A 27,877-nucleotide genomic window follows, 5' to 3' on the forward strand; every position below is an offset into this window, starting at 1 on the left:
CCCCGCCCACCGGCTCTCACCCACCTCACCCTCCTCTGAGCTCATCCCCGCAGCAATCTCTCCTCAGCGTTTTTTGGGGCCTAGCATGTACTGCCTTGGGTTTGCTTTCAAGCTTGTGCAAGGTAACTTGAGTAATGGCACTTTTTTAAAAAAATGAATTCACCAGGTTTGACATTTCAGATGAGTGTACAAGCTTATACCCATTTCATTTGTTTTTATTCTGCAGAGCATTTTAGGAGCTCTTAGATAATGCTGAACTCAGGACATACTTGCAGAAGTCTTATTTCCGGGGGCGCCTGGGTGGCTCAGTCGTTAAGCCCAGGGCGTGATCCCAGAGTCCTGGGATCGAGCCCCACATGGGGCTCCCTGCCCCACTGGGAGCCTGCTTCTTCCTCTCCCACTCCCCGTGCTTATGTTCCCTCTCTCACTGGCTGTCTGTCAAATAAATAAATAAAATCTTAAAAAAAAAAAGTCTTATTTCCAAAACTTGGCCCTGAGATTACTGTCAGTGAAACGTAAAGGAGAATTTGCTTACAAGGGAGATCAGTCACCTGAGGAAGTGAGTCACCTAAGATAGAGTCCTGTAAATGTCTGAAGACATTTGGGGAACTCCTGGCCAGTGGAGGGTTCTAGGGCTTTAAGCCCCAGGTAGGTTAAGGTGGATCCCAGGAATCTGCATTTCAGACTAGTATCCCATCAAACTGATATAGGAGGTGCCAATCACCCCTGAGAAGTATGGGGTCCTCTCTGAGAGGCTGGAAGGTGATGGATATAGCTGAGAAAGCCGGAACTTGTCTGAAGAAAGGAAGGGAGCATTGAAAAGTGGGGTGCCCTCATACATTGTGGGTGGGAATGAAAAATGGTGCAACCACTGTGGAAAACAGTTGGATGGACCCCTCAAATTGAAATGTTGATGTTTCTATATGACCCAGCAATTCCACTCCTAGGTGCATCTACTGAAAGACACTGAAAACAGGTACTTAAATACATGCACGTGTGGAAGTTTGCAGCAGTACTGTTCTCGATGGTCAAAAGGTGGAAATAAACCGAGTGTTCATCGATGGAAGAATGAATAAACAACATGTGGTCTAACCGTACCCTGCAGATCATTCAGCCATAAACAGGAATGAAGTACTGTTAGGGGCTACAGCGTGGATGCATCTTGAAAACATTATACTCAGGGAAAGCAACCAGACACAAAAGGTGACATACTGTGATCCCTTGTAGAAAACACCCAGAATAGATAAACCCATAGAGATGGCAAGAAGAGTGGTGGTTGCCAGGGGCTGGGGGTAGCAGGGGCTAGGAGTAATTGCTTAATGTGTACAGGGTTTTCTTTTGGGGTGATGAAAATGTTTTTTGGTTGTCGCTAATATTGTGAGTGTACTAAATGCCACTGAATTGTTCACTTTAAGTCGACTGATTGTATGTTCTGTGAATTTCACTGCAATATAAGAAAAGCGGGGAAAAAGAGATGGATGGGGGGGGGGCTACGAAGGAAAGTGCCCAGGATTAAGGCAGCAGTAGGGGTCTCCAGCACTGCCTGGGGTAAACAGGTCATGTGATTCACCACAAATTGAAACCCAATATGGAGTGCTTGCTTCTAAACACACACACATTCCTCATGGGAAATGTATGCTTTTTATTAGCATTAGAGGACTGGGTTCTTGGACAGATGCTCCCTGTGTGGCAAGACACAGAGGCTGTGTGGCAGTGATCTGGTCTAGCCCACCCAGGCCTCATAGCCACACTTAGTTTCTGAACCCAAACTGTGTTATGTATCCAGAATTTGCCCTACACTGTGAGTTCAGATTATAACTCTGCTTGTTTCTCTTGCCTCTGACCCTCCCCAGTCTGATTTACCACTTTGCAAATTGTTGACAACTTTTCAGTTGACTTAGTTTAAACGTAAGCAGGGCCAGATGGGAGGAATGCTGGGAAGGTGGGTAGGAGGGCTCTCCAAGGCCTGACGATGGTCTTCTTGACCTGAGTGCCGCTTACACAGATGTGGTCATTTGCAAAAGTCTGTTATGCTGTATACTCACGATCTGAGAACTTTCCTGTATGTATATTGTACTTCAAGCTAAAATGAAAATGAAAATAAGGCAATGTACTAAGATACTTATACAGAGGTGCTTTTCTCAATGCTCTTTATGATATTAAAGACTGGAAATAGCCTGCATGCATTAGAGTAGAGGACTGGTAAACTAACTCCTAATACATCTGTAAAACAGAGTGTTCCACAGTCAGAAATGTTGACAAAGGCGTGTATTTATTCACTTGGAGGTGTTAAGTAAACAATATGAAATAAGTTAGAAAAGAAGGTATATTCCAAAATATTAAAAGTGATCATCTCTGGGCAGAATACTGTTATTTATAAAATTAACTAATCTGAGGAGGTGGTTAGGTACGAATTCCTGAGCCCCCAACACTCAGAGATTCCCCTTCCATCTCCCCCCGCAACCCCAACCGCACGTACCTACTGAGGCTAATTGTGATGCATTGCCTGGTTCCAACCATTTTGGGGGCCCTTGGACCCCTCTGAGACTCTGATATAAACTGTGGATCCTCTCCTAAAGAACAAACAGGCACACCAAATCTTGGCTATAACTTCCAGGTGGGAGGGGGTCATCCAGGACTCCAGTTAAGAGCCTCTAATATTGAATGAGAGAGCAATCATTTCTTCACTTTCTTCTTGTTCTTTTTTTTTCCTTAGAAGACCCCCTTGCTCCCAACTCTCTAAAGGTGAGAACCTCTGCCAAGTGGCACAAGTCCTTGGGCCGTTGCCAAGGTCAGAGCACATCCCTTCTGTGTTTTTGTTGGGACCGCTGGTGCCATCCAGAGGGGGTCCGCTGGTGGGATGTGCTGGTGCCATCCAGAGGGGGTCCACTGGTGGCCCTGAGGCCTGCTTGAGAACTTGCCTGTGCTGCCCGCCTTCTCCTCCCGCATCCTCACTGAGACCCTTGCAGGACAGGACTTGGGGTGCAGCTTTTTCCCCCACCTCTCTGCTTCCGGTCCCGAGAAGGCAAGCTGCCTAGCTGGTGCATGAGTCTGATGAAGCAGGCCCCGAAGTTCTGACGACCTCTCTTGTAAACGTCAACACCACAAGCCCTTCCATTTATGCTGATCTGGGTCCCTACAATGAGATGGGAAACATTCCCTACAACATAAATGGGAATAGGGTCAAAGCTGTGGCTTATGTGTTTTAAGGACCCCAAGAATATTTTATTAACAGATCTTATGAGGAGATCTCTTTTTGTGTGTCTCTCTAAAAGTCATGGACTGTTTGGGCAGTGGATGGTTCTATGGCTTCGAAGAGAAAAAAAAGGCCATCCGGAAGTGTCAGATCCATTCGGGTGGAGAGGAGTGGGTAACACGACAAGTGGCCTCGGCCACCAGGTGGCGTCACTGGCCGGCCTGGAAGTGCAGCTCAGCCCAGGAAGCCAAATGCCTCGGGTGTTCCTGATCTTCCTTCAGGCCCAATACAGCCCCATTCCACACACAGGCCAATCCTTTCCCCAAACGGACTCACCGGACACCTGTGAGCATGGGTGCTGTAGGACCACCACAGCCCTCCTCCCCTAACACCTGAGTCTGTCCCCAGCTCTGGCCAGAGCGGCGTCTTGTTTCCCCGTCCCTGGTCACAGCTCCTGCCCTCCTCTTTCCTTCAGAGCCCGCTGCCAGGCAGGATGAACCAGGGCACTATGGCAGAGGGCAGGAGAGAGTTTTCTTAGCCCTGGCATAATAAAAAGAAAACCCAAACACTTTTCTTTCTTTTAATACCTAAGAGTAAAAATATAAAAAATCCCAAACCCAACAACCCAAATGGTCCATTTGAATGTTGCTGCTGTGCCTGGTCTCAGGTCCCCTTTCCAGGGCTGTTCCAAAGAAGCAGCACCTGCTGGGCCCTGGGGAGGCCCTGTGGCAGCCGGAAACCATCCTGGCCTTTATCCTGCACCTGCGACAACCAGGACCCAGCGTTTCAGGAAGGCCACCAGGATTGTTTTTTAAAAATGTGGTTGCACCTAGGAGAAGATTTCCCTGGAGGCTGAGCTGAAGATTATTTCTTGTGGAGAAACTTCATTTTATTGCCTAAAAAAAAAGAAAATGAGAACATGTCACTGGGCAGACAAAAGTGAAATCCTGCTCTTTTCTTCCCGGACGTGGTGGGGATGACTGTGGCCTCCCACGCCACCGCTGGGGCCTCTCCTCACGCGACCTCCCCGGTGCAAAGGGATCTTCCTCAGACGGGGGAGTTTTGAAAGGAAGAGTGTCCGAGCTTCCGAGGAGCGTTTGCTCCTGAAATGGTGACACGGGAAGCACGGAACGTAACGTGTCCTTGAGGAGCCACATGAGGAGAAAAGCCCCAGCAGCACGGGTGGGCAGGAGGGCCATCCCAGGAGACCATCCGTCCCGTGGAAGGCACCAGTATGGCCTATTTGCAGCTCCTCCTGTGCACCTCATCCCCCTCGATCAAACCAAAGTCCTTATAATTTTTGTGTTTTTTGTTTTTTAATTCTTATTTATTTTTTAAGTAATCTCTACACCTAACGTGGGGCTTGAACTCACAACCCCTGAGATCAAGAGTTGCGCGTTCCACAGACCGAGCCAGCCAGGAGCCCCAACGTCCTTATAATTCTTACATTTCCACTAATTGGAAGGCTGGCCCAGCTCCTCACTGCCAGACACCCTTCTTCGGTTCCCCTCATGCTTCCTAAGCTCCGTTCCCCAGAAGACTGAAGAGTGTGGGAGAGAAAAGTGAAGGAATAGAGCAGACCGGCCAGGGGCCAGTGAGGCAGGGAGGGGTCCTTTGGTTCCCTTGTCTATCCTCTGCGGCCGTGTCGGAACAGGAGCTTACGAGGCCTCAGTATAGTGAGTTCGGCGTTATTCGGCCCCTGCCCCCGTCGAGGGAACCGGCCGAAACTCGGTGGACCAGAGGCTGGTGATGGGGACCAAGACCGCCGGGCCTTACCGAGTCCCTTCAGGAACTTATTGACACCACTGTGTTCTCCACTGGGGAGTGTTTCCAGGTACTCTTGGGCTCGGACCTCAAACAGACCTGTTGGCAAGAGAAATCCCAGCCATTTTAGTTCCTTCTCTCTCTCTCTCTCCTAAACATATCCATTTCCTTTCGGCCATAAAAAAGAAACCTTGCTTCTGAGACGAGCTGCTCCTATAAACATGCTTTGAATCATAAGGTTTATAAGGGTTTTTATTGCCCTTATAATTGCCCGGCCTTGTGCAATAACTGTCTTTGGAAGGCTGTAAAGCTCGCTCGTACATGAAATCCTATTTTTATTCAACAAACACCTTCCAAGTGTCTATACTGTGCCAGGCACACGGTTTCAAAGATGAACCAGACAGCCCTGGCTCCTGACTCCTGTAGTCTCCCTTTTCCTCCTATTCTCCCCTAAGAGGGGCGCTGGCCATGTGGTTTAGCTTCCCGGGAATCCGTCTGCCAGCTGTTGGCTCAGGGAGGCCAGACAGGGCACCTCACAGCTGCCTTCACCTCTAGCCTCAGGGCGTGCGCCTCAGGCATTGTCTTCCTTTCTCACTGATCTTCCCTGGACACAAGATGCCTTCCATGCTACTTCTAAGCTTTTGTGTCTCAACCTTTCTATCAAATAGTGATCTGTAAGCAGATATTCTGGTAAGTAGAGCTTCTATTTCAAGGAATCCTGTCGTTAGGAGTGTGACTCAGACTCTAATCCCTTTCCTTTTGTCTCTTCAGATACCACTTGTCAGAATACCTGAAGTGGGGCCAGTCTCTGTCTTTACTTTGCAAAAAGCTCCAGGAATGTGGGGCTTTGGTTCCTATACCCAGGCTTGGCCATCACAGCACCAGAGGACATGGGCCTGGGGCCAGAGGCTGTCTCTGCCCTCCCTGTTCACTGCACCGGCTTCTCCTCCGTGGTAAGCGTCTCTCTCCCCCACCAGGTCTAATTCCCATCAGTGACAGTCTTTACTAACATATTTCTAGCTTTCCAATTCCCAAAAGGAGTTAAGATGATGCAAGAAAGAGAGGGGAGTGATTTGATCCTCCCTCACATGCTCCCCCTCCTCCAGCCCTGGAAGTGTGATGGAACCCAGCCAGAGGGGACAGGAAAAGGGAGGAGAGAGAGCACAGGAGGGGAACGGGCAGGCTCCATGGTGAGATGACCCACAAACTCCCCAAGCTGGGGAGTCTCTGCTCTCCTACCTCCAGGGCGGCTGGTCGGGCTGAATGTGAGGAGGCGCTCACACAAAGTGGGGGACACAGCCAGCCTTATTCCCCTTTCCCACCCCAGCTGGCTCCTGCCCGCTAGCGCCGCACCCCGAGGAGACTGGGAGGAAAGAAGGGCAGAAGGGAGGAGAGGCCTGAGGAAAAGGAGAAGAGGGACCGATGAGAGACAGGAAAGCATGTTCTCGAGTTCCATCAAGTTGGAAAGATGGAACACAAGGAGAACCTACCTCCAGAACCTGGAATGTGGTTCTGGGAGAGGATGTGAGCAGGGAAAGAGACGGCCAGAGAAGACAGGCAGACACTGGGGCAGTGGGACCAGCTCCAAGGCAGCAAGACAGAACGTTCTCTCGCTGCTGCTCCCACCTGCACCCCAGCCCCATGACCTTCTTCCCTGCTCCTCTGCCTCTGGGGGCCTGGGCGTCTCTAGCTGCCTCAGCCCCCCACACAGAAGGTGTCCCCTAACCTTTGGCATCCTGCCGGCGCAGCTCCCGCTCCTGGATGAAGCCCCGAAAAGTCTGGGTCTCCATGAAAACCTCCAGGAAGCGGCGGAGGCTCTTGGAGGAGACGGCTTTGCGGAAGGCCTCTCGCTGCAGGGTCCTCTCCTCGCGTTCGCCCGCTGTCAGGAACAAGGAGTAGTGGCCCACGATCTCCACGAAGAAGCGGACAAAGGCTTCAGACACCACCTCATTCAAGGGGCTGGACTCAGGGCCTGAGAAAAGTGGGGAAGGGTCAGCACTGGTGAGGGCGGAGGGCCAAGGTAGAGCCTGAGACAGCCCCAAGGACTAGTGCCAATTATCATTCTCCATGACAAAGGTTACCCAGGGTGAAGTCATTTCTTCCTCCCCTTTAACTGGGTATTTTAGGCCAAAAAATCTTCACGATTCATGGTTAGCATGAGATCCAGATAAAGGGGTTACACACCCAGTTTCTCTCCTGGCACGCCCCTCTGGCCAGTTTTCCTGCTTAACTCAATGTCATGTGGAAGGGTTGGTCACCTGCCCACCGGCTGCCCGACTCTAACGATGGAAGAGGGAGATGGAAGCAGCTGAGCTCTTACCGTGCTTGCAGTCCGGGGGCCCTTCATCCTGGTCACTAGCCAGGTCATTCCTCTGCTCCAGAATGTGTTCCAGGGCCACCTGAAGCTTCCTGGGCAGGATGGAATCCTCGTCATCCATCTGTAAAGCAGAGAGAGCAGGTGGGCTAGTGCCCCAGTGCCTCTGGGGATGAGAGCGGCATCCTGGCCCACAGGTCACACTGGATACAATGCAGGGCAATCCTGGCACAGTTTTCGGGTCAGTGGAAGAAACGTGATTTATTTTTTCATTTTTTTAAAGATTTTATTTATTTGACAGAGAGAGCAAGCACAAGCAGGGTGAGTGGCAGAGGGAAAGGGAGAAGCAGGCTCCCATTGAGCAGAGAGCCCAACATTGGGCTCGATCCCAGAACCCTGGGATCATGACCTGAGCTGAAGGTAGACATTCAAACGATTGAGCCACCCAGGCACCCCAAGAAACATGATTTAGAGACAGAGATCTGAGGTTTGAATCTTGAGTCCACGTTTTTTTTAAAAATTTTATTTATTTAAGTAATCTCTACACCCCACATGGGGCTCAAACTCCCAACCCTGAGATGAAGAGTCGTATGCTCTTCCGACTGAACAGCAAGGTGCCCCTCTTGATTCCACTTTTTACAAGTGATATGAGCCTCAATTTCCCCACTTGTAAAATGGGGATCAATATCTACTTCATTGTGAAGATTAAATGGGATATAGAAGACATCAATGAGGGGTGCCCGGATGGCACAGCAGTTAAGCGTCTGCCTTCGGCTCAGGGCGTGATCCCGGCGTTAGAGGATCGAGCCCCACATCAGGCTCCTCCGCTATGAGCCTGATTCTTCCTCTCCCACTCCCCCTGCATGTGTTCCCTCTCTCGCTGGCTGTCTCTATCTCTGTCGAATAAAAAAAAAAAAAATCTTTAGAAGACATCAATGAAAGAATGTGAAAAAGATATAAATGGAAAGATGACTGGAAAAATCAATATTGTTAAAATGTCCATATTACCCAAAACCACCTATAGATTCAGTGCAATCCCTACCAAGACTGCAATGGCATTTTTTGTAGAAATAGAAAAAACAATCCTAAAATTGACATGGAACCACAAAAGACACTGAGTAGCCAAAGTGATCCCGAGAAAGAACAACAAAGCTGGAGGCATCACAATTCCTGATTTCAAACTTTATTAACAAAGCTATAGTAATCAAAACAGTCTGGTAGTGCCATGAAAACAGACCCACAGACCAATGGAACAGAATCAAGAACCCAGAAACCAACCCGTGCATATGTGGTCAACTAATATTTGACAAGGGAGCTAAGAATTCGATGGGGGAAATGATGGCCTTTTCAATAAATGGTGCCAGGAAATCATGCAAAGGCATGAAATTGGACCCTTATCTTACACCACTTACAAAAATTAGCATGAAATGGATTAAAGATTTAAAGATTAAGGCCTGAAACTAAAACTACTAGAAATAAACAGGGAAATAGCTCCGTGACACTGGTCTTGGCAAATGCTTTTTGGATATGACACCAAAAACTACAAGCAACAAGAGCAATACTAAACAAGGAACACATCACACTAAAAAGCTTCCGCACAGTGAAAGAAATGATCGGCAACAGATGTACACGTGTGCACTGCTGGTGGGAATGTGGATTAGTGCAGCCGCTATGGAAAACAGTATGGAGGTTTCTCAAAAAATTAAAAATAGAACTACCATATGATTCAGTAATCCCACTTCTGGGTATATATCTGAAGGAAATGAAGTCAACATCTTTTTTTTTTTTTTAGAGAAAGAGAACACATGCATGAGCAGTGGGGAGGGGCAGAGGGAGAGGGAGATAATCTTAAGCAGGCTCCATGCCCAGCTCAGAGCCTGACTCAGGGCTTGATCTCACAACCCTGAGATCAGGACCTGAGCCGAAATCAAGAGTTGGACACTCAGCCAACTGAGCCACCCAGACGGCCCTGAAATCACTATCTTGAAGAGATACCTGCATCACCATGCTCATCACAGCACTATTCACAAAGGCCAAGACACGTAAACAACCTAAGTATTCATTCACGGGTGAATGAATAAAGAAAATAAGATTGTGTGTGTGTGTGTATGTACATACACACAATGGAATGTATATACACATATATACACATATAATGGAATATTAGTTAAAAAAAAAAGGGAATCCTGCCTTTTGTGAAAACATGGATGGACCTTGAGGGCATTATGCTTAGTGAAATGAGTCAGAGAAAAACAAATACTGTATGTTCTCACTTACATATGAAATCTAAAAAAAGCTGGATTCACAGAATTACAGTAGAATGGTGGTTGCCAGGAGCTAGGGGGTGGGGGAAATGCATAAGTGTGGTCAAAGGGTACAAACTCCAGGTCATGAGATTAAATAGGTTCTGTGAATCTAATCCACAGCGTGGTGACTACAGTTAACAATACTCTAATGTATACTTGAAAGTTGTTAAAAGAGGGGCGCCTGAGTGTCTTACCTGTTATTAACATCCTACATTTGTCTGATACATTTGTCATAATTAATGAACTAATACTGATATGTTATCTTTACCTAAATCCCATGCTTTATACAAATTTCTTTAGTGGTTTTTTTTAAGATTTTATGTATTTATTTATTAGAGAGAGAGAGTGAGAGCACTATCAGTGGGGGGGGAGGAGCAGAGGGAGGAGGAGAGAGAGAATTCCAAGCAGACTCCTCGATGAGTGCAGAGCCCGATACGGGGCTCGATCCCACAATCCTGAGATCATGACCTGAGCCGAAATCAAGAGTTGGAAGCCCAACTGACTGAGACACTCAGGCGCCCCCAGATTTCTTTAGTTTTAACCTAATGTGTTTGTCCCTCCACCCAGGATCCGATCTAGCATACTACATTATATTTAATTGTCATATCTCCTTGGGACCCTCTTCGCTGTGACAGTTTCTCAGGCTGTCCTTGTTTTCATGATCTTGGCCATCTTGGGTATACTGGTCAGAATTGTAGAATGTCCCTCCATAAGAATTTGTTTGATATTTTTCTCATGGTTAGACTGGTGCACAGGCAGAGTTTTTTGTAAGGAGACACAATCTAACATGGTGGTTATCAACTTTCTTCTGCTTCCACGTTGGGAACATGTGTGGCACACACCCATGAGTGACATCTCCCATTAGATGACAGATGGAGGGGTGGAGGCACAGTGTTAGGAGCACTTAGGAAACTTTCTGGATGTGTATATAGATAGTCTAAAAATGTGTCCCTCCCTGTTCCTATTTAGAAGGGCCATATTTGGGGCCCCTGGGTGGCTCAGTCGTTAAGCGTCTGCCTTCGGCTCAGGGCGTGATCCTAGGGTCCTGGGATCGAGCCCCACATCAGGCTCCTCTGCTGGGAGCCTGCTTCTTCCTCTCCCACTCCCCCTGCTTGTGTTCCCTCTCTCGCTGGCTGTCTCTCTCTCTGTCAAATAAATAGATAAAATCTTAAAAAAAAAAAAAGTTGTTAAAAGAGTAGGTCTCAAATGCTAGCAGCACACACACAAAAAAACATAATTAATTATCTGAGGGGACAGAAGTGTCAACTAATCTTACTGTGATAATCATTTCACAGTATAACATCATGTTGTACCTCGTAAACTTATATGTCAGTAATATTTCAATAAAACTGGGGGGAAAAATTAAATGCAGTACAATTACTTTGTAAAAATGCCTGGCACCTAGTGGATTCTCATAAATGTTCCCCACTGCCCCCACCCCGCAGGATAGCTAGTGCTAATCAGGGGACTCTGGTCAGGAAAGGAGGGCCTTGGGGAGGGGCAAGTAGACAGAAGTAATGATTCAAACCAGAAGAAAACAAAACATTAACACAGAACTTTTCAGCAGTATGGCAACTCCAAGTTTAAAAGCAATCCAGGAGAATGCCTGGAAAACCTGTCTGTAATGATTCTTTGCAAGATCTGTTAGGATTTAGCCCTCTTTGGCAAGTGATAACAAGAAAATAAATGTGTAGGGTGCCTGGGTGGCTCAGTTTGCCTTTGGCTCTGGTCATGATCCCAGGGTCCTGCTCGGCCGGGTGTCTGCTTCTCCCTCTACCCCTCCCCCCTGCTTGCATGCACGCACGTGTTCTCTCTCTCTCATGTTCTCTCTCTCAAATAATAAATAAAATCTTAAAAAAAATAAAATAAATGTGTCATATTTTCTCTGATAATGAGAGTAGTTTATGATCACTACAGAAAACACATGAAAGTATTAAAACAATTTAAGATCACTCATTCTCTGTCCTTTTTAGTCGTCTACCCCAAGACAGCCAGCAACCATGTTTTGGTGAGTTTTTCTTTCAATCTTTTTTAGAGGCAGGCACAGACAGACAGACAGACAGACACACACACACACACACACACACAGACCCTTAAACAATACAGATTTGAACTGCGCAGGGCCAGTTATAGGCAGATTTTTTTCAGTAAGTCCAGTACAGTCCTGTAAGTGTATTTTCTCTTATGATTTTTGTAATATTTTCTTTCTCTAGCTTAACTTATAGTAAGAATCCGGCATATAATACATATAACACACAAAATATGTGTTAATTGACTGTCATCAGTAAAGCTTTTGACCAACAGTAGGCTATTGGTAATTAAGTTGTTGGTGAGTCAAAAGTTATACACAGATTTTTAACTGTGCACCTCTAACCCCTGTGTTGTTTAAGGGCCAACTGTGTTTCCTTCTCTTTTTCTCTCCCTTTAATTAAAAAAAAAAAAGATCAGGACAACAACGTATATAATCTTGTGTCCTGATTTTTTCCACTTGATGTTGTATCATGAACTTTGTTAACAGTTATTATTATTATTTTTAAAGATTTTATTTACTTATTTGACAGAGAGACAGCCAGTGAGAGAGGGAACACAAACAGGGGGAGTGGGAGAGGAAGAAGCAGGCTCCCAGCGGAGGAGCCTGATGTGGGGCTCGATCCCATAACGCCAAGATCACGCCCTGAGCCAAAGGCAGACACTCAACGGCCGAGCCACCCAGGCGCCCCCAACAGTTATTTTTTTTTAACATTTTGAAAAAGGCAAGTATCTACAGTTATAACCTATACAAAGCTTCTAATTGTTAGAAAACCATTTTTTGATAAAACACATGGAACTCAATGCTTTGCCAAACCCGTGCTCTTTGGCCCCTGCCTTCTGCCCTCCTTCCAGTCCAGCCCTGGCCAGGGATCACCCAAGCCCGCCTGCCTGTTTTGCAATCCCAGGCCCACCAAGGAGCCTTTCCAGACCTGGAAAGCCATGTCCCCAGCAACAGAGAGGTGAAAACAGAGCAGCAGGTTGGAAGCTGGCCCTTTTACTCACCTGTCTGAGGAACCGATTGTTGACGAGGTCGACCACAAGGACCTGCAACATGAGGAAAAGGACGATTACTGTCATCAGGGCTTCCAGGATATAGTGATAAAGACTCTTAGCCTTGCTCCTTCTTGGCATCCAGACAGGCAGCTGGGGTGGGGGGTGGAGTGGCCCATTTGTGGTTTCCTGACGTTGCCACTGTAGCCACAAATGATGAAGAGGGGAGGTTGGGGGTGGGGAAGGGCCTTCCAGAATTGCATGCTTTCAACACCACAACCGCAGGCTGGGACATGTGTATGCCATGGACTGGACTCACTGCCCTGTTCCGAGACTGGCTGAGGCACAGCCTCTGGGACAGACTTTTAGTGTGTGGGTTACTGAGGTGGGTGAAAGATGGTGGAGGACCCCCCTTGTTTCCATTCCATTCAATTCTGCACTCCCCACTCCCAGGGCTCTCTCTCCTCCCTGCTATCCACTTGGCCTTGTCATTTCTCTTAATAGAGGAGGAGAGAAATCCAGAGGAGTGGATCCAACTGGAGAATGAATCAAGTTGCAGGTGCTGGGCTTTCATTAGTCAAAGTTTTTAGGATAAGCCCCTTTCCCTTCCCTCCTCAGAGTGGGGCTGAGACCCAGGGCCAGATGTAGGGTGAGGCAAGTGAGTTGCCTAAGGCACATGGTGAGGAGAATGCTGGGCCTCTGCTTGCAGGAAGAGCATGGGCCTGCATGGCCATCATGTTTTCACCAACAGCTGGAAACACAGGCTCTAATACATCCCAGAGACCCTGCCCAGGAGCTGAGGAGTTCTCTCCTTCCTTCTCAAACACATCTGGGGGTGGACTGGCCATTTCAGGGATCACAGTGTACCCAAACTCCTTGGGGTTCAGAAACCTATGCTCAAAGACCTGTGTGTGCTGGTGAATACCTGATGGGACTTCAGGCCTAGCTGGGCAGTCAGAGGAGCCACATCCGGGGGCTTGGGATTAATTTCAGGGACAGGCGTTCCCCTGAGGGCTCAGAAGTGAGTGGTATCATGTAGGCCCCTGAGGTTTCCTCTCCCACTGCTGGGAGCAGAGATTAATTAGAGGAAGGGACTGGGGCTAAAGACCCACCGAAATGCCAAGGAGACTTTCCCTACTTGGGGGCAAACCTGAAAACCCAGAAGTGGATCATTCAAAACATTCTGGTGGTTGTCTTTTTAACTAATGTGAAAAAGGACCTGTTTGCAGCAGCACCATCTTTGTCAGCTTTGTTATTAGTCCAAATATAAATTCCAGCTCTTGTTAGCTCTTGTGTGCTTTCTTCCTCGGTGTTGGGGAGAGGGAGGGAGGGAAGGACAGGGTGGATGGCTACTTATGGACCTAGTGTTTTAACATCTGGCTAAGTTGTAGATTGCCACCCTCAGGCCAGCGGGTTCATTTAGAGAAAACTGAATTTGCAGTCACCGAGGGTCTACTGAGGTAGCCTTGGGGGGTGTATCTAACAGACAAAACTGCGGGGCCCCCTTCTCCCTGATGTTGTGTGCTTGCAGTGCCTTAGCCAGCACCTCCCCTCTGCCCTCTGTCCCCCACAGGGAGGGAACAGGGACGTCCCCACACTCACCTCTTCCAGTGGCAGCTCCCTGAGCAGCGGCAGCGAGCTGGTGAGCAGCCCGATGAGGAAGGGGGTTGGTGAGCACACGATGTCGATCATGGCGGGCGGCAGCACGGGGATGTAGGTGTGCTGCCAGGTGAAGGGGTAGATGACGGCCACCATGGCATGGCAGCATTTGGACAGCGTGCTGCAGCGGAGGGGAGAGAAGGGGAGAAGAGGCAGATTCAGGGAAAGCTCAGGACTGGGCCAGGTCAGGCTCCCAGGGTGGGCAGCCTCCAAGGAGGAGCTGGAGAGAAATGTGGACACTCCATCCCAAAGACATGTTGGTCAGAAAAGGCATCATGCACGTATTAGGTACAGCGTGTAACACGTCCTAACACAGATTACAGCAGGCACATGGGGCCTGGGTGAGGCTTTGAGACACAGCCAGTAGGATGAATTTAACGCCTCAACTAATTTTTGCTAGTGTGCCTTCACATGCAATATATTCTCGTAAGGTCTTGACCAAATCATTCACTTCCACCCCTCTTCCCCAAACCCTTTTTTTTTTTTTCTAAAGATTTTATTTATTTATTCAACAGAGATAGAGACAGCCAGTGAGAGAGGGAACACAAGCAGGGGGGAGTGGGAGAGGAAGAAGCAGGCTCATAGCGGAAGAGCCCGATGTGGGGCTCGATCCCAGAACGCCGGGATCACGCCCCGAGCCAAAGGCAGACGCTTAACTGCTGTGCCACCCAGGCGCCTCTCCCCAAACCCTTCTAAATCAAAGAAAGCCTCTTTCCTCATGGATGCTCACGAATTTCTCTTATTGAAGAAGCTTTTATATTCTAAACTAGCTTTCTCTTTGTTCTCTTCCACACATTCGGTCAGCCAAGCAGAACACCTAGATGCTTGAATCAAGGGAAACAGGATAACTCCTCTGGTATTCAAATGGCAGCAGTCAGCTCCCAGGCTCTGTTGTGTAAACGTGAAACTCGTGTACAGTTAACCCTTACCCAGAATTCGAAACTTAAAAACCAACAACACTGGGAGTGTCCCTGAAAGAATCATGATCACGGTATAGCCTTCTTGGCAAGCCCTGAGCTGCAGTGATCACTGTCCCCAGTGCTCTGCACAGAGCCGAGCTCATACATGGATGAACGGGGGGATTACCGGGGACTACCATCTGGAACATCGGCCCCACCATGCTGCGGACAGGGATGGCCGGCAGCCTTCCACGGTGAGCAAGGGTCGACATTCTCTTCCTCCCTGCAGTTTCTTGTTGCTGGTGAGCCTGCCAAGGGCGGACCCTCTCTGCTCTCATTCTAGTATGCTGTTTCCAAATGCCACGGGATTCGAAACTTCAGAAGCTTGTTAGAAATACATGTAATGTAAGAATAAAATAAAAGTGAGGGCCCGTGGTTTCTCCCATGAATGTACTGCATCCTCCGCAGGGCACAGGCCCTGTAACCAGCATTTCCTTTGTCAGGCAACCTTCTGAATGTCTGCCCCGGTTCTCAGCTGTGCGCTGTTAGGCACAGCTGCAAGGAAGCTGAGTTCTTGATAGACGAACGCTCCCTTACTGGATTCCCATTGATGTCAGGCACCTATACAGGTATACTTTGAAGTTCTGTGCCAGACCACCACAATCAAACAAATATCTCAATAAAGGCAGTCAAGGGAATTTTTTGTTTTCCAGTGCATATAAAAATTATGTTTATACTATACTGCATCCAAGTATGTGATAGCATTACGTCTAAAAAAATAATGTGCTGGGGCGCCTGGGTGGTTCAGTCAGTTAAGTGTCTGCCTTTGGCTCAGGTCCCAGGGTCCTCGGATTGAGTTCTGCGTCGGGCTTTCTGCTCAGCGGGGAGTCTCCTTCTCCTTCTCCCTCTGCTTGTCCTCTCTGGCTCTTTCTGTCGAATAAATAAAAATCTTTAAAAAAAATGTATACCTTAATTAAAAAGTAGTTAACCGCTAAAAAATACTAACCATCATCTGAGCTTTCAGTGAGTCATCATCACCAGTCACAGATGACCATAACAAATGTAGTAATAATGAAAAATACTGCGAGACATTACCAAAATGGGGCACAGACACACAAAGTCAGCAAGTGCTGGTGGAAAAACAGTGCTGATAAACTTGCTTGATGCAACGTTCCCACAACCTTCAATTTGTAAGAAAAGAAAAACAAAATACACAGTATCTGCAAAGTGCAACAGACCGAGGTCTGCCTGTAACCTCACTGTCATAAAACTTTCCGGAGCCCATTTTAATAGGATTACTTAGCTCTGGCTTCCTTAAGGAGAGAAGAGGTGAACTAAAAGATACTGGCTAGCAAGTGAAATAAGCCAGAGGAAAAAAGGCAAATACTGGATGACTCCACTTATAGGTGAGGGACTTAGAATAGGCACATTCATAGAGACAGAGTAGAGCAGAAGTTACCAGGGGCTGGGGGAGGGAGAATGGGGAGCTGTTACCTAGAGTGGACAGACTTTCAGTTTGAGATGATGAAAAAGTTCTGGAAATGGACAGTGCTGACAGCTGCAAACACTGTGAATGTCCTTAATGCTGCCACTGAACTATGTTCTTAAAAATGATTAAAATAGTAAACTTTGTTATGTATATTTTATCACAATAAAAAAAAAAAAGCCAAGAAAAAATCACTTACCTGTGAAAGGAATTCCTCTGAACCTGGGATGCCCTGAACATCCTTAAAATATATACTAGCCCCCTTTTCGATCCCACCTGCATTTGGGGGCCCCCGAAACGAACAAGAGTAATGTGGAATCTTGTTCATTTATCAGCATGAGCCTCCTGACCTTCCTGTTCCCTGTCTTTGCAAATATCACTCTCGGAACACTCAGTGGAGCCTGAGCACGGCACCCACATGTCGCACTCTTTGGTCCTAGTCATTTCTTTCAAATGATCACCCCCAAAATAAGAAAGACGCTACCCCAAGATTTTGTTCTTATTGTAATACCCATAATTCTTTCTTCATAAGAGGGAGGTATAGAAGGTACGTAACACCTTCTCTATACCTGTTGAGTAACAGTGAGACAGAATAATTGTTAGGATTTACACCAAGAAAAACAGCAATAATTCAGCGGGCAGGTTGGGGTGATGTCTGTCTTTCAAAGAATCTTCTCTCAAAGCAGAGAAACATTTTTCCTCAGGCATCCCTTTCTCTCAGATATTCAGGAATGTAAATACTGTTAGCGCGTTGCTCACTCTTTGTGTTTAATTTCCTTGATCACTGAATGTGTTGAATTTACTTTGTTCTAAAATTTAAAAATTTTAGGACTAACCTGTGTCAGTGTGTGACCAATCTGGAAAGCTGATCTGCTCGTACTACAGTTGTAGAAAACCAGGATGTTAAAACAGAAATGAGGAAAGTGGGGTTTGGAGCAGGTTTTTTCAGTCTATAGTCTGCAGCCCATCATTGGGTTCTGAAATAATTTTAGTGGGCTGTGATCAGCCTTAGAAACAATAAAAAGAACAGACAAGAGAGTGTGTGCTGCGTTTTGTTCCAGTCGTAAATAAGGATCTGTGTGCCTGTGTGTGGTGCATGCATTGGGTCTGACCGTGAATGGCATTGTTCATTAGGGCCCGCAGTAAAAAGGGTCTGAAGTCTACGATTTGGACCAGAGAACTGGAGGCTGGAGGCAGGCAGACAGTGATGGTTCAGTTGGAATTCTGGTATGTTCCATGTTTTACTGGGATGTTAGCTTTCATTCCCAAGTGACTAGAGGGACCTTAAAAGAGACGGTGAGAAAGAATTCCCTGAAGGAAGCCTCGTGTGTGAAACCTGTCTCTTTGGACAGCACATTTGTTGGAAGCTCCTAAATGTGCCTTGGAGGAAGAGTGGCTCCTGTGTGGGCTGCGGTGGCGAGAGCTGGCATGCAGGGCCCACTGCAGCTGTCTCTGAAGGTTTTCACTTCCGTCCGCTCGCTAATGGAGAATAAAAATATGGTGCCCACGCTGGAGAGTTCTTTCACATTTTTTCAGAGTTGTGGTTTAAGCACTTCTGACCCCAGGGAAGTTATAGAATCACAGAATTTTAGACCTGAAGCCACCTTAGAGATGGAGTTCATCTTCTTTGGAATCTCTTTTTTTTGGATAAGCTTTACACCCAACACGGGGCTTGAACTCACGACACTGAGATCAAGAGTTTCATCCTCTACCGACTGAACTGGCCAGGCGCCCCTTCTTTTGATTTTTAAGAGCTAAAGAGACCTAGGCCAAGGCTGACTTCTGCATTCAGGGTGGGCAGTGAGGCGCCTGGAAGAGGGGAAGAGATACAGAGCGAGGAGTGGAGGCATGAAGAGGCACAGTGAGAAGCCTTTGTGGTTTTCTCAATCACTGCAGTAGAAAAATAAATGTGTTTTAAGTTTTTCTTTCCAGCTCAAAGAAAAGGTCTTCTGCCCTTTCGCTTTCTTGCGGGCTCATCCCTGGAATGAGAAAGTGTCATCAGCTGCTGAGTTCTCCCCGCCGCTAGAGCATCCTGTGGCTCCTAGGGGAAGCCTAAGGGGGCCTGCAGCACCGGGAGCCCCCCCCTCCCCGCTTCAGCTGCAGAGTGTGAACCAGCCGGATGAGGAAGGCAGTTGGAACAGGTCAGGAAAAACAATACGCAATGCCAGTACTAGCCAGATACATATAGTGGGTGAATAAATGTTCCAGAGAGAAAGATCAAATTCATTCCTGCCACTGGAATGCACGGAGCTAAAGGATTCAATTTTGATGGGGGCCGATGATGATAACAACTCAGCTGGGTACCCCGCTGGCCACGGTAGGTAGGTGCTGCCGCTGCTCTCTCTCCTGGTTTGTTTTTAAATCCTCTGATGTGCGGCTGCAGCTGGAGCCAATGTTGCCGCACCTGGCCATCATCAGCACCTCGCTGGCAGGCGCGTACAGAGCGCGGGTTGCTCCCGACAACAGGTGGGCAGTGTTTGAGGAGTGGCTCATGTCTCTTGCTCACTAGCCCACAACAGTATGCTGAAAAAAAAACCCCAAAAAACCAACCTCTCCCTCTTGAAACGCTAGAAGGAAAGGACGAATTCTGCAAATAGTAGTTAGTGACAACTCTTCCCCCAAAATAAATGGTAGAGGAGAAGAGAAGTGTAGCTTGAGTTTCTCAGTCTCCGCTCCTAGTGCTAATGAAATTTTAATCCCAGGCTCATGAAGGCTAGAGGAGCCTTCAACGGGGAGTGGAGGGGTGGGCGCTGCTAGGATGGGTGGTCTCTTAGGAATATGGAAAGAACAGACTTTGGTTTGGGCGACGCTGAGGATGACTTTTCAAGTAAGCTCGCCACACAGTGTTACTGAGCATCTGCTGTTTGGAGGAGAGGCGATGTTTTAGAGGAAGTCCTAGGAAGAGAGCCCTCGCAGCTGGCTCCTGTTACCGTGGGGGTGGAGGAAAGCAACACCAGCCTGCAGCTGTGATCGATTTGTACAAAAGTAGGGGAGGGAGGTGATGCCCACGTGGGAGGCTGGCTGGGGGCCATAGGGCTTCAAGATGGGCACAGGGGAGAAAGGTCAGGTCCCAGAATGCTTTGCTATTTGGCAGTGCTCTGTGAGGGCTGAAGCATTAGACCAGAGCCATCAGGATGCACTGGTGTGTACTCAAGTTCTCCTGGAGAAGACACTTTGGTTCTGCTTGCTACCAAGCCCCTGTTGCCATATGTGGGGTTACTATGCTCAGCAACCCTCCAACTCATCTAGGAACCAGTAAGAACTGAACACAGAGCCTTCTGTAAAATGCTACCAGAAAAGTAAACAATGAGTTTCCTGAGTTAGACAGACTCCCCAGGAATTTGAGGAATGATCCCATCAGCATCCGTTAGCATCCCAAGCAAAGTATCTCTCCTAGTGTATCATTCCCAGGAACATGAGTGAAAGGCAAATTCAGTCTGGGCTGGTACCTGGAGGGACCTAGCGGGAGGTGGATGTCACCATGCACTGGCTGCCATATTTCTATGACTACTTTCAAACCCGGAAGTGATGTGTCGCCAAATTAAAAAACAAAACAAAACAAAACAAAAAACATAGGCTGGGCCTCGAAAAAACTGGCTTTACTACTCCCTGTATGATCTCAGGTAGAAGCCCTGGACGTCCTCATCTGTAAAATAAGTAAAATGGACTAGATGATTTCTAACTTCCTTCCAGCTTTAATGTTTACAAACCACAAACCTACGAGGGAGAGAACACCAGGCGCTGGAAATAGCTGGAAAGTGAAAAGAACCACGGATTGTCATCAGGAGATAATCCTATGGCTCGTTAGTGGAGACAGGACAGAAGAGCAGGGGTGATGTCCCATTGGACGGACAGACTAACAGATAAAAGTACTGGAGGGGTTTTGAGTCCTTGCAGTAAGTGCCACAGAAAGGTGGCAGCACAAAGCAAGCACAGCCTGGGAGCATCTGACCCCTGATGGAAGAACCGGAACACATTTGCAGCCCAAGATTTTGCTAGTGATGGGTTTGACATAGAAGACAACTGTGGTTACACTAGTCTCCAATCTTGCTCCAAATGTTACCCTCTTGGTGTTCAGATGCAAAAACAGTTCATACTTAATATTTCATCAGACTGATGCCATCATGTTACTAAAGCTGTATTTTTCGTAGGCTTTTGCTGAATGAAATGTATGTATCTCTAAGACTGGCAGCCATGCTGGGGACCTCTGAAGTAGAACTCTGGCTGCCAGACCACCAAGCTGGCAGCCGCCAACGCTGCAGGTGGGCCTCGGGCAAGCTCATCTGCCTAGAGAGAGTACGCTCACAAACCCTACCTTTATCTGAGATGGCAAACACTGCTGAGGACAACTGATTCTAGATAGGACGGGGGGTTCCCACTTAGGCTTATTAGAAACCGATAAAGAACAACACCCAAAAGGAGCACACAAAAGGACGAAGGTTCATAGCTACCTGGGAACTTATCTGCAATTATTCATGGGCCAAAGCCAAGGTGCAAACTCCAGTACTTATCAAGATTTGACCACCTTGGGACGCCTGGGTGGCTCAGTCAGTTAAGCGTCTGCCTTTGGCTCAGGTCATGATCCCAGGGTCCTGGGATCGAGCCCCACATCGCACTCCCTGCTCAGTGGGGAGCCTGCTTCTCCCTCTCCCTGTGCTTCTCCCCCTGCTTGCTGTGTGTATGTGTGTGTGTGTGAAATAAATAAATAAATCTTTAAAAAAAAAAAAAAGATTTGACCATCTAATCCTAACTTGTCATTAGCCAGTAGTCATTTGGCTTATAGTCTTCTGGCACTCCAAAAAGATAAAAAGGAAATTTCTCAAATGTTAAAAACTTTGTCCTATCTAAAACTTTTGAACAAATCTGTTTATGTGCAGCTCTGACTTTATTATTCGGCCTGGTCTGTAGATTAGTCAAAACGTTGGGAATTGAAATTAATAAACTAAAAAACAAATGTTTATCATTGGGGAAATAAAGAAAGGGGTATAAGAAAATATTTATTTGAGTTGCTATGACAACAGAATGAACCATCACAACAACATTCTCTCTTTTCCATCTGTCAAACTTTGGCTTGACAGAGCCTTAAGAAACACTCAGTGTCCACTCCGAAGATGAAACGGAGCAAAAATGTTATTCTAAATTTGATAGATTTTTGGCTCGACTTAAAACTCTTTTATAACTCATTCAGTATCTGCCACAAGTCCCGGCTACTTCCTCTTGCAGTGGGCAGACTCACAAGCAATGAAGAGTAAATACATTGTGTGTGTGTGGGGGGGGGGATGGCGGCACGACTACAGGGCGAATGCAGGTTAATGTCCACCCCGGGATGCCACACGGCCACTCACTGAGCTCGTGGCATGTCCTGCTCTCTTGTGTTCTGTGGTCTCGCAAAGGTTGGGGGTCATCAGAAGAATGAGGAGGTTTGCTCCCGCTTCTAGCTGAACAGGCCTGGATGTGGAATCACGTGTGGCGTGTGGAGTACTGTGCCCGGTGATGAGGATGAAACCCCATGGAAGCTTATGCTGAAGGCTCTCCTCATAGACTTTCCCAGCTCAGATGACTTGCAGCCAGTCACTGTCTCCCAAGCCCTAGGTTGTCACGGCCTGGCCAAAGAACCCTTCAATTCTCTATGGCTCTTCGCCTGTACATCAGGCAGCATTAGGTGGAGCCACACTCCTCCTGGAAGGATACTTAGTAAGCAGAGCAGGCCAGAGAAGGGAAGATGGCTTCTAGCTTTTTCACTCAGCAACTTCACACACATGACATTCCTCCCTCCCTCCCTCCCTCCCTTCCTTCCTTTGTTCCCTTCCTCCCTTTCCTTCCTTTCCTTTTCCTTCCTTCATTTCTTCCTCCCTCCCCCTCTTTCTTAGGATTTTATTTTTAAATAATCTCTACACCAATATGGGGCTCGAACTTACAACTCTAAAATCAACAGTCGCATGGTCCACTGACTGAGCCAGCCAGGAGCCCCAGCTGAGTCATTTTCTTCCAGGTGAGCTAGACTTCCCTGTACTGGCTTACTTGGCCTGTTAGGGAAGGGGTCACAACAGAGGGTCAGAGAGACCCGACACTGAGGCCACCAGAAGTAGACAGTGTAAGCTGCAAAAGGAGGTGCAGAGGTGCCCCAACTTCTGAGCACAGTCTAGACCAGAGGCCTGGGAATCCTGGAGAGGACCCACAACATGGTGCGTATTTAACTCTAACCCCAGTAACATTAAGAGGGGCATTAAATGAGCATGCCCGGTTACTTGGGTGTCACACCAGCTCTGAAGTGTCAGGGATTAGAATCGCTCTCAGGGAGGCCGCAGTAGCAGGGACAGACTACCCAGGTGATTTCTACTGAACCAGATGAAGCCGGGAGAGGAGTGAGCCTATGGAGCGCAGGGAGGGGTGGGGTGTTGGGGCTGACTTTCCCTCAGCAGCAAGTTCATCGAGTCACACAGCATTTGAGCCAGAGGGGTCCTACAGGCATTAGACAGTCCTCTCCCCTCATTACACAGCTAGGCACATGAGATGGTCGTCTCCTGGGACACTCTGGAAAGCACAGGATACCTGATGAGGTGGGGTCAGGAATGGGGCCCTTAGGTTCTGGGCCAGGATCAAAGGGAGGGCAAGGCAGGAAGAAGCATGGTTCCAGGAGGCCCCGAGCACTCTGGCCCGTGGAGTGAGTTTCAGAGCAAGGAGACTGTGGGGTCGCCTGGTCCCACCGGCCACGCTGGACCCCAGCGGAAGGCCATAGAGAGGGAGGGCCTGGGGAGAAAAGCATGGAAGTCTTAGCTTCTTCAGTACACAATTCTAGCTTGATGCCAAGCACACAGGGGGTCTCAATGGCATGTTTTACAAAAGACTTTCCTTATATATTTCTGTAGATGGGGTCACAGATGCTGCCCTTCACCTCCACCCCCAGACCACGTGGCCTGCTCCTCCTTCCTTCTCATTTTCTCTGGGGCCAGGCTGCCTGCGTCCCAGCTCTCCCACTAACCCCTGGCTTGCTTGAGCAAAGTGACTTAACCTCTGTGTGCTTCTTAGTTTCCCAATAATAGAAGCTATCTGACTGAGTTGTCAGGAGCCTGAAAGAGCACAGGTCAAACCCTTCCAAGAGCCTGGTCCAGAGGCGACATTCCAGTGTCCTTTGTGGTGGCCGTGTTGTTACTGTCATCAGGCTTGTTCACACTGCCTTTCCTTCCTTTCCTGCCTCAGCTCTATGGGCCTGTATTTATTTTTCCCTCTTTAGGTCTGCCTGGAACAGGTATTGGATGAAAAGATAATTTATTGGGCAAGAGAGAGAGCACTTCAAGCCACTTGTAGCAAGAAAAGCATGGGCTGACTGCCTTAGGGGACGTGACACGGAAGCCATCACAAGTCACAGTGATGAGGGGCCTGGGGGCAGATGAGCCCTGGTTTCATAAATGAGAAGACCAGGGCCCACGGCTGAGGATGCTTAGGCTTCCTCCCTCCTCCGGGGAGCACCCTCAGGCCCCCGCGTCCTGTGTGATGAGAGATGGATATGCAATTAACTGCACCGTGGCCTGACTCCAGACCCAGGGGAGGACCAAAGTTCTCCCTGTCCCAGCAATAGCCACAGCTGGCATTTTACCCCCTCTGCCCTCTCATGGGGGTTTGCTGTTCAAAGGGAACTCTGTCTCTAAGGGCAGAATACCAGGAATCCTGCAAAGTGGGGCGAGGAGAGACACTCCGAAGTCCTTGCAGTCAGACCACATTGGTGGCCTGTCCCCTGAGTAAAGCTGCTCCAGAGCAGGAGGGGAGGGGCTTAAGAACTAACCCAGATGCAGCCACGGGGCAGGGTCCATTCTCAGGGCTGGAGTTCCTTCACTTTCCTTTGTCTCTTGTTAGAGCAGCTCTGGGGGAGGGGCTTCAACCTGTCAACCCAGAAATCTGTCAGGGCAGGAGTGAGAGATGGGCAAGTCCCCTCCAGACATCATTGTCATGAGCATTTCCAGGTGTCTTTGTACCCGAAGACTGACCCATCCCCTCTGCTGCCCTTCAAGGATGTATCTGTCTTTGACCCTTTCTGTTCCCACCTTCTCACTCATTGTACTTTGACAAGAAAAATAGATGATGCTTCGTGTTCTCCTTTGTCGGGGAGGGAAGGCTGGGGAGGGCACGCTCCTCTCCAGCCATGCCCATCTTCCCAGACATTTCCTTCCCGAGTGTACCGTCTTCAACCTGGCAGCAAGCTCCTCGTGGGACTGTTTGGCCCCATCTCCAGTCGGCGGGGGGGCAGCAGGTTTCCTTGGCTGGCCTTTACTTCTTGCCTCGGTCTTCCTGAGAGCCAGGACTTTCCCCTCCCCCCTACAGTGGAGCCTGAGAATTCTACTTCCGGGGGACAGAGAGGGGCTTCCAGAGAATACAGACAGCTACTCCATGAAATCCGACCCCGGTCACTGAAGGGTTATTACTCATCTTTTGCTTCCAGAGCCCCAACCTTAGAACTCTCCCGTCTGAATTCCCCAATGCCCGGCGGGCTTGGAGAGCTGCCCACACCCAGCACCAGCTGCTTCCTGTGCGGACCCCAGTGCATGGGGAGTGCAAGAAGCATGACAGTAAAAGTGAAGAGCTCGCTAAAAACCGGGGTGGGAGCACACTGGGGATAGCCAAGTGGCTGCGGTCCAAAGAGGAGCATCACCAAGATGACCAGATGGGCTGGAGTGGGAGGAGAGGACTGGATTCCATTTCCTACCACGTTCCTGATGAGCTCCACATTCATACCTTCTGTCCTTTCTGTTCTTCCTTTCCTATTCTTCTTCCTCGCTTTTGTTTTCCAGATTTGGGAGTCCTATTTCCCCTCCAAACCGCAGTTCTTCGATTTTTGTGTTTTTGGCATTTCTTCTTTCCAGATGGACTCCTCGGTTGGTCTCATCTGCTTTCCCTGGTTGGCTGGCCCATCTATGGCTGGGCCCCACATTTCAGCCCTAACTGGAGTGGCGGTCACCACCCGTGCTGCTATGCCCTCAGTTCGGCAGCAAAGAAGGCTCTGATTCAGTATTTTGAAGTGATGAAAATGCCAGGAATTCTTTTTTTTTTTTTTAAGTTCAGAATTCACTCAAATCCGTCTGCATGGGTTTTGCAAATCACTGACGTGACCCTCAGGACATGGGGGGCATCCTACCAAGCAGTGAGCAGGTGTGTGTGATTCTGTGTCATTTATTTTAACTCTGAGAGGAAGGGCCGCCTTGGGGATCCATCTGTGCTTAGCATGGCCCTGCCGGGCTCTGTGAACCTTGGCTCCTTGCCCCACACCCTGCCTTTTCTCTGCTTAGCTGCAGTGAACTGCTTTACAGTTTCTGAAGGCGACATGCTCGGCTTCCTGTCTCCTTGCCTTTGTCTAGATAGCTAGAGCTCCTTTAGCCTGGAATGTGCTTTCCACTTGCTCTTAGTCTCAGGACTCCGCCAGAACTGGCCTTCTCTGAGCTTGAGTGCCCTCCTAGGTGTCTAGAATGCACCGCTCTGGTAAGCCCTGACGGCATAGTACCGGGGCTCTGCTCACTCCTCCGCAACCCCCCGCCCCCCCCGCCCTGCCCTGACTGAAAACTGTGCGTACAGCTCTGCGCTTTTACCCTTGTTCCTTCAGCACACAGCAGAGCGCCCAGCACACCGCGGGATGATGGAAGGTAGGCCGGCTATCATGTAAGTAGCGCACAGAAGCACAGGCTTACGTGGTTTTACAGAACCGGTGTGCCTTATAAGCCCGCCATCCTCGCTGCCCACTGGTCTGCACTCTTCCCTCAGAGGTGTGTCCCCTGCAGTCGCGGGCAATCCCCTGCCCCACACGCTCCGGACAGTCCACCACTGACTGTCATTCAGACACTTTAGTAGAAGTGGCCAAGGTTGGTACCTGAGCTTGTCTGCGATGAAGATGACCCTCCTTTCCAGAAGCAGGGAGGCAAAAACACAGAGCAGGTGGCGGACGCTGAGAGAGGAGAAGAGAGACTCGAAGTCTACGTGTTCCAGCCGGGAGTCCAGTGGGCGGCACAGTTCAATCACCTGCGGGGGAACAGAAGGAGCAGCCATGAGGAGCGGCTCTGACATCCTCAGCAGGGGTGAGCCATTCGCAGGGGAAGAGGGAAAGAAAACGAAGGAATCAAAAGTGATTGGGGAAGAGAAAGGTCCTAGGAGACTGAGGAGCAGGTACACTGGGCAGGAACTCTGTCTCGCAGCTGAGCGTGAGGAAAGTTCAGACGGAGGTGGGGAGACAGGATGGCAGTATCAATGGCCCGTGGCCCCAGACGTTTGGAGGCTCTGCCTGCCAGGGACATATCTGGACCATCCACCCCCCTGGGAGTTCCATGACTGGTGACGTCCTGTCGCTTAGAGTCCCACAGGAGACTGTGTCTGGCTCAGTCAATTAAGTGTCTGCCTTGGCTCAGGTCATGATCCCGGGATCCTGGGATCAAGCCCTGCCATTAGGCTCCCCGCTTGGCGGGGAGTCTGCTTCTCCCTCTTCTTCTGCCCCTCCCCCCCTTGTGCACACATTCTCTCTCTTTGTATCAAATAAATAAATAAATAAATAGCTGACTCCTTCACAGTGAGCAGAGACTGGTGTTTTACTCTGAGCATGGCACTTGCCTGGTGTTGCCCCCATAGTGGGGCTCACTAATGTTAACATCCTTATGGCTAAGCCACCTGCATCTGGTATAGAATGGTATAGCACTCTCCAGCAACATGGAGAATGCTTCCCTCTGCTGTGGGAAACTAAGTTGTTCCTGAATACCCCAGACCTATCCTTATTCCTCCCCTGTCTCCAGAGGTGACCTGCTTTGGCTTTTGGAACTGGAGACTCAAGGCTGAATGGAATCTGCCTAGTGATATCCACAGAGCCATATAAAGGGAATGGGAAGGATAAAAATCAAGTCCTGCATGAAATTCCAACCCAGCCAAGCAAAGGGACATACTTCAAAGTCCTAGACAGGTGAATAAAAAGTAGTATGTAACCTTGTCTTCCCTGAAAATAATCTGTTTTACATTATGAAGTTATACAGGAGATGGAGAACAAAAATTGTAAATAGGTTCAAATACAATCTATGAGTGTAATGGGCTAGTAAGAGAAGCTAAGGCTATTCAGTGCAGGTCCCTAACCTGAAAGGCCAATGTCATGTAAAGAAACACCAGTGCTGCCATGGCATAGCACTAGGGGTTGCTCTCTGGGACTGAATCCTGGAATGGATGGACAGGACTCAGGGTGGATTTTATGATGCCTGATGTCACATTCAC

General features: G+C 48.5%; 1 protein-coding gene across 6 annotated transcripts in view; it reads right to left on the minus strand.

Moving 5' to 3' along the window:
• Positions 1 to 2,253: 2,253 nt before the first annotated feature.
• Positions 2,254 to 27,877, minus strand: part of DENND2A (DENN domain containing 2A) — a 100,425-nt gene continuing 74,801 nt past the window's right edge. For 5 of the 6 annotated variants that reach the window (XM_034638089.1, XM_034638120.1, XM_011218179.3 and 2 more), the window contains 7 exons: positions 26,502 to 26,650; positions 14,204 to 14,381; positions 12,614 to 12,655; positions 7,281 to 7,398; positions 6,687 to 6,932; positions 4,973 to 5,059; positions 2,254 to 4,092 (listed from right to left, as the gene is read on the minus strand). In XM_034638089.1, coding sequence (XP_034493980.1) covers positions 4,061 to 4,092; positions 4,973 to 5,059; positions 6,687 to 6,932; positions 7,281 to 7,398; positions 12,614 to 12,655; positions 14,204 to 14,381; positions 26,502 to 26,650 — 852 coding nt within the window. In that variant the 3' untranslated portion in view covers positions 2,254 to 4,060. The remainder of the gene's footprint in view (positions 4,093 to 4,972; positions 5,060 to 6,686; positions 6,933 to 7,280; positions 7,399 to 12,613; positions 12,656 to 14,203; positions 14,382 to 26,501; positions 26,651 to 27,877) is intronic. The other variant, XM_034638104.1, reaches the window with a different exon arrangement.

The sequence above is a fragment of the Ailuropoda melanoleuca genome, chromosome 1, assembly GCF_002007445.2.
Source record: "Ailuropoda melanoleuca isolate Jingjing chromosome 1, ASM200744v2, whole genome shotgun sequence".
Lineage (NCBI taxonomy): Eukaryota > Metazoa > Chordata > Mammalia > Carnivora > Ursidae > Ailuropoda > Ailuropoda melanoleuca.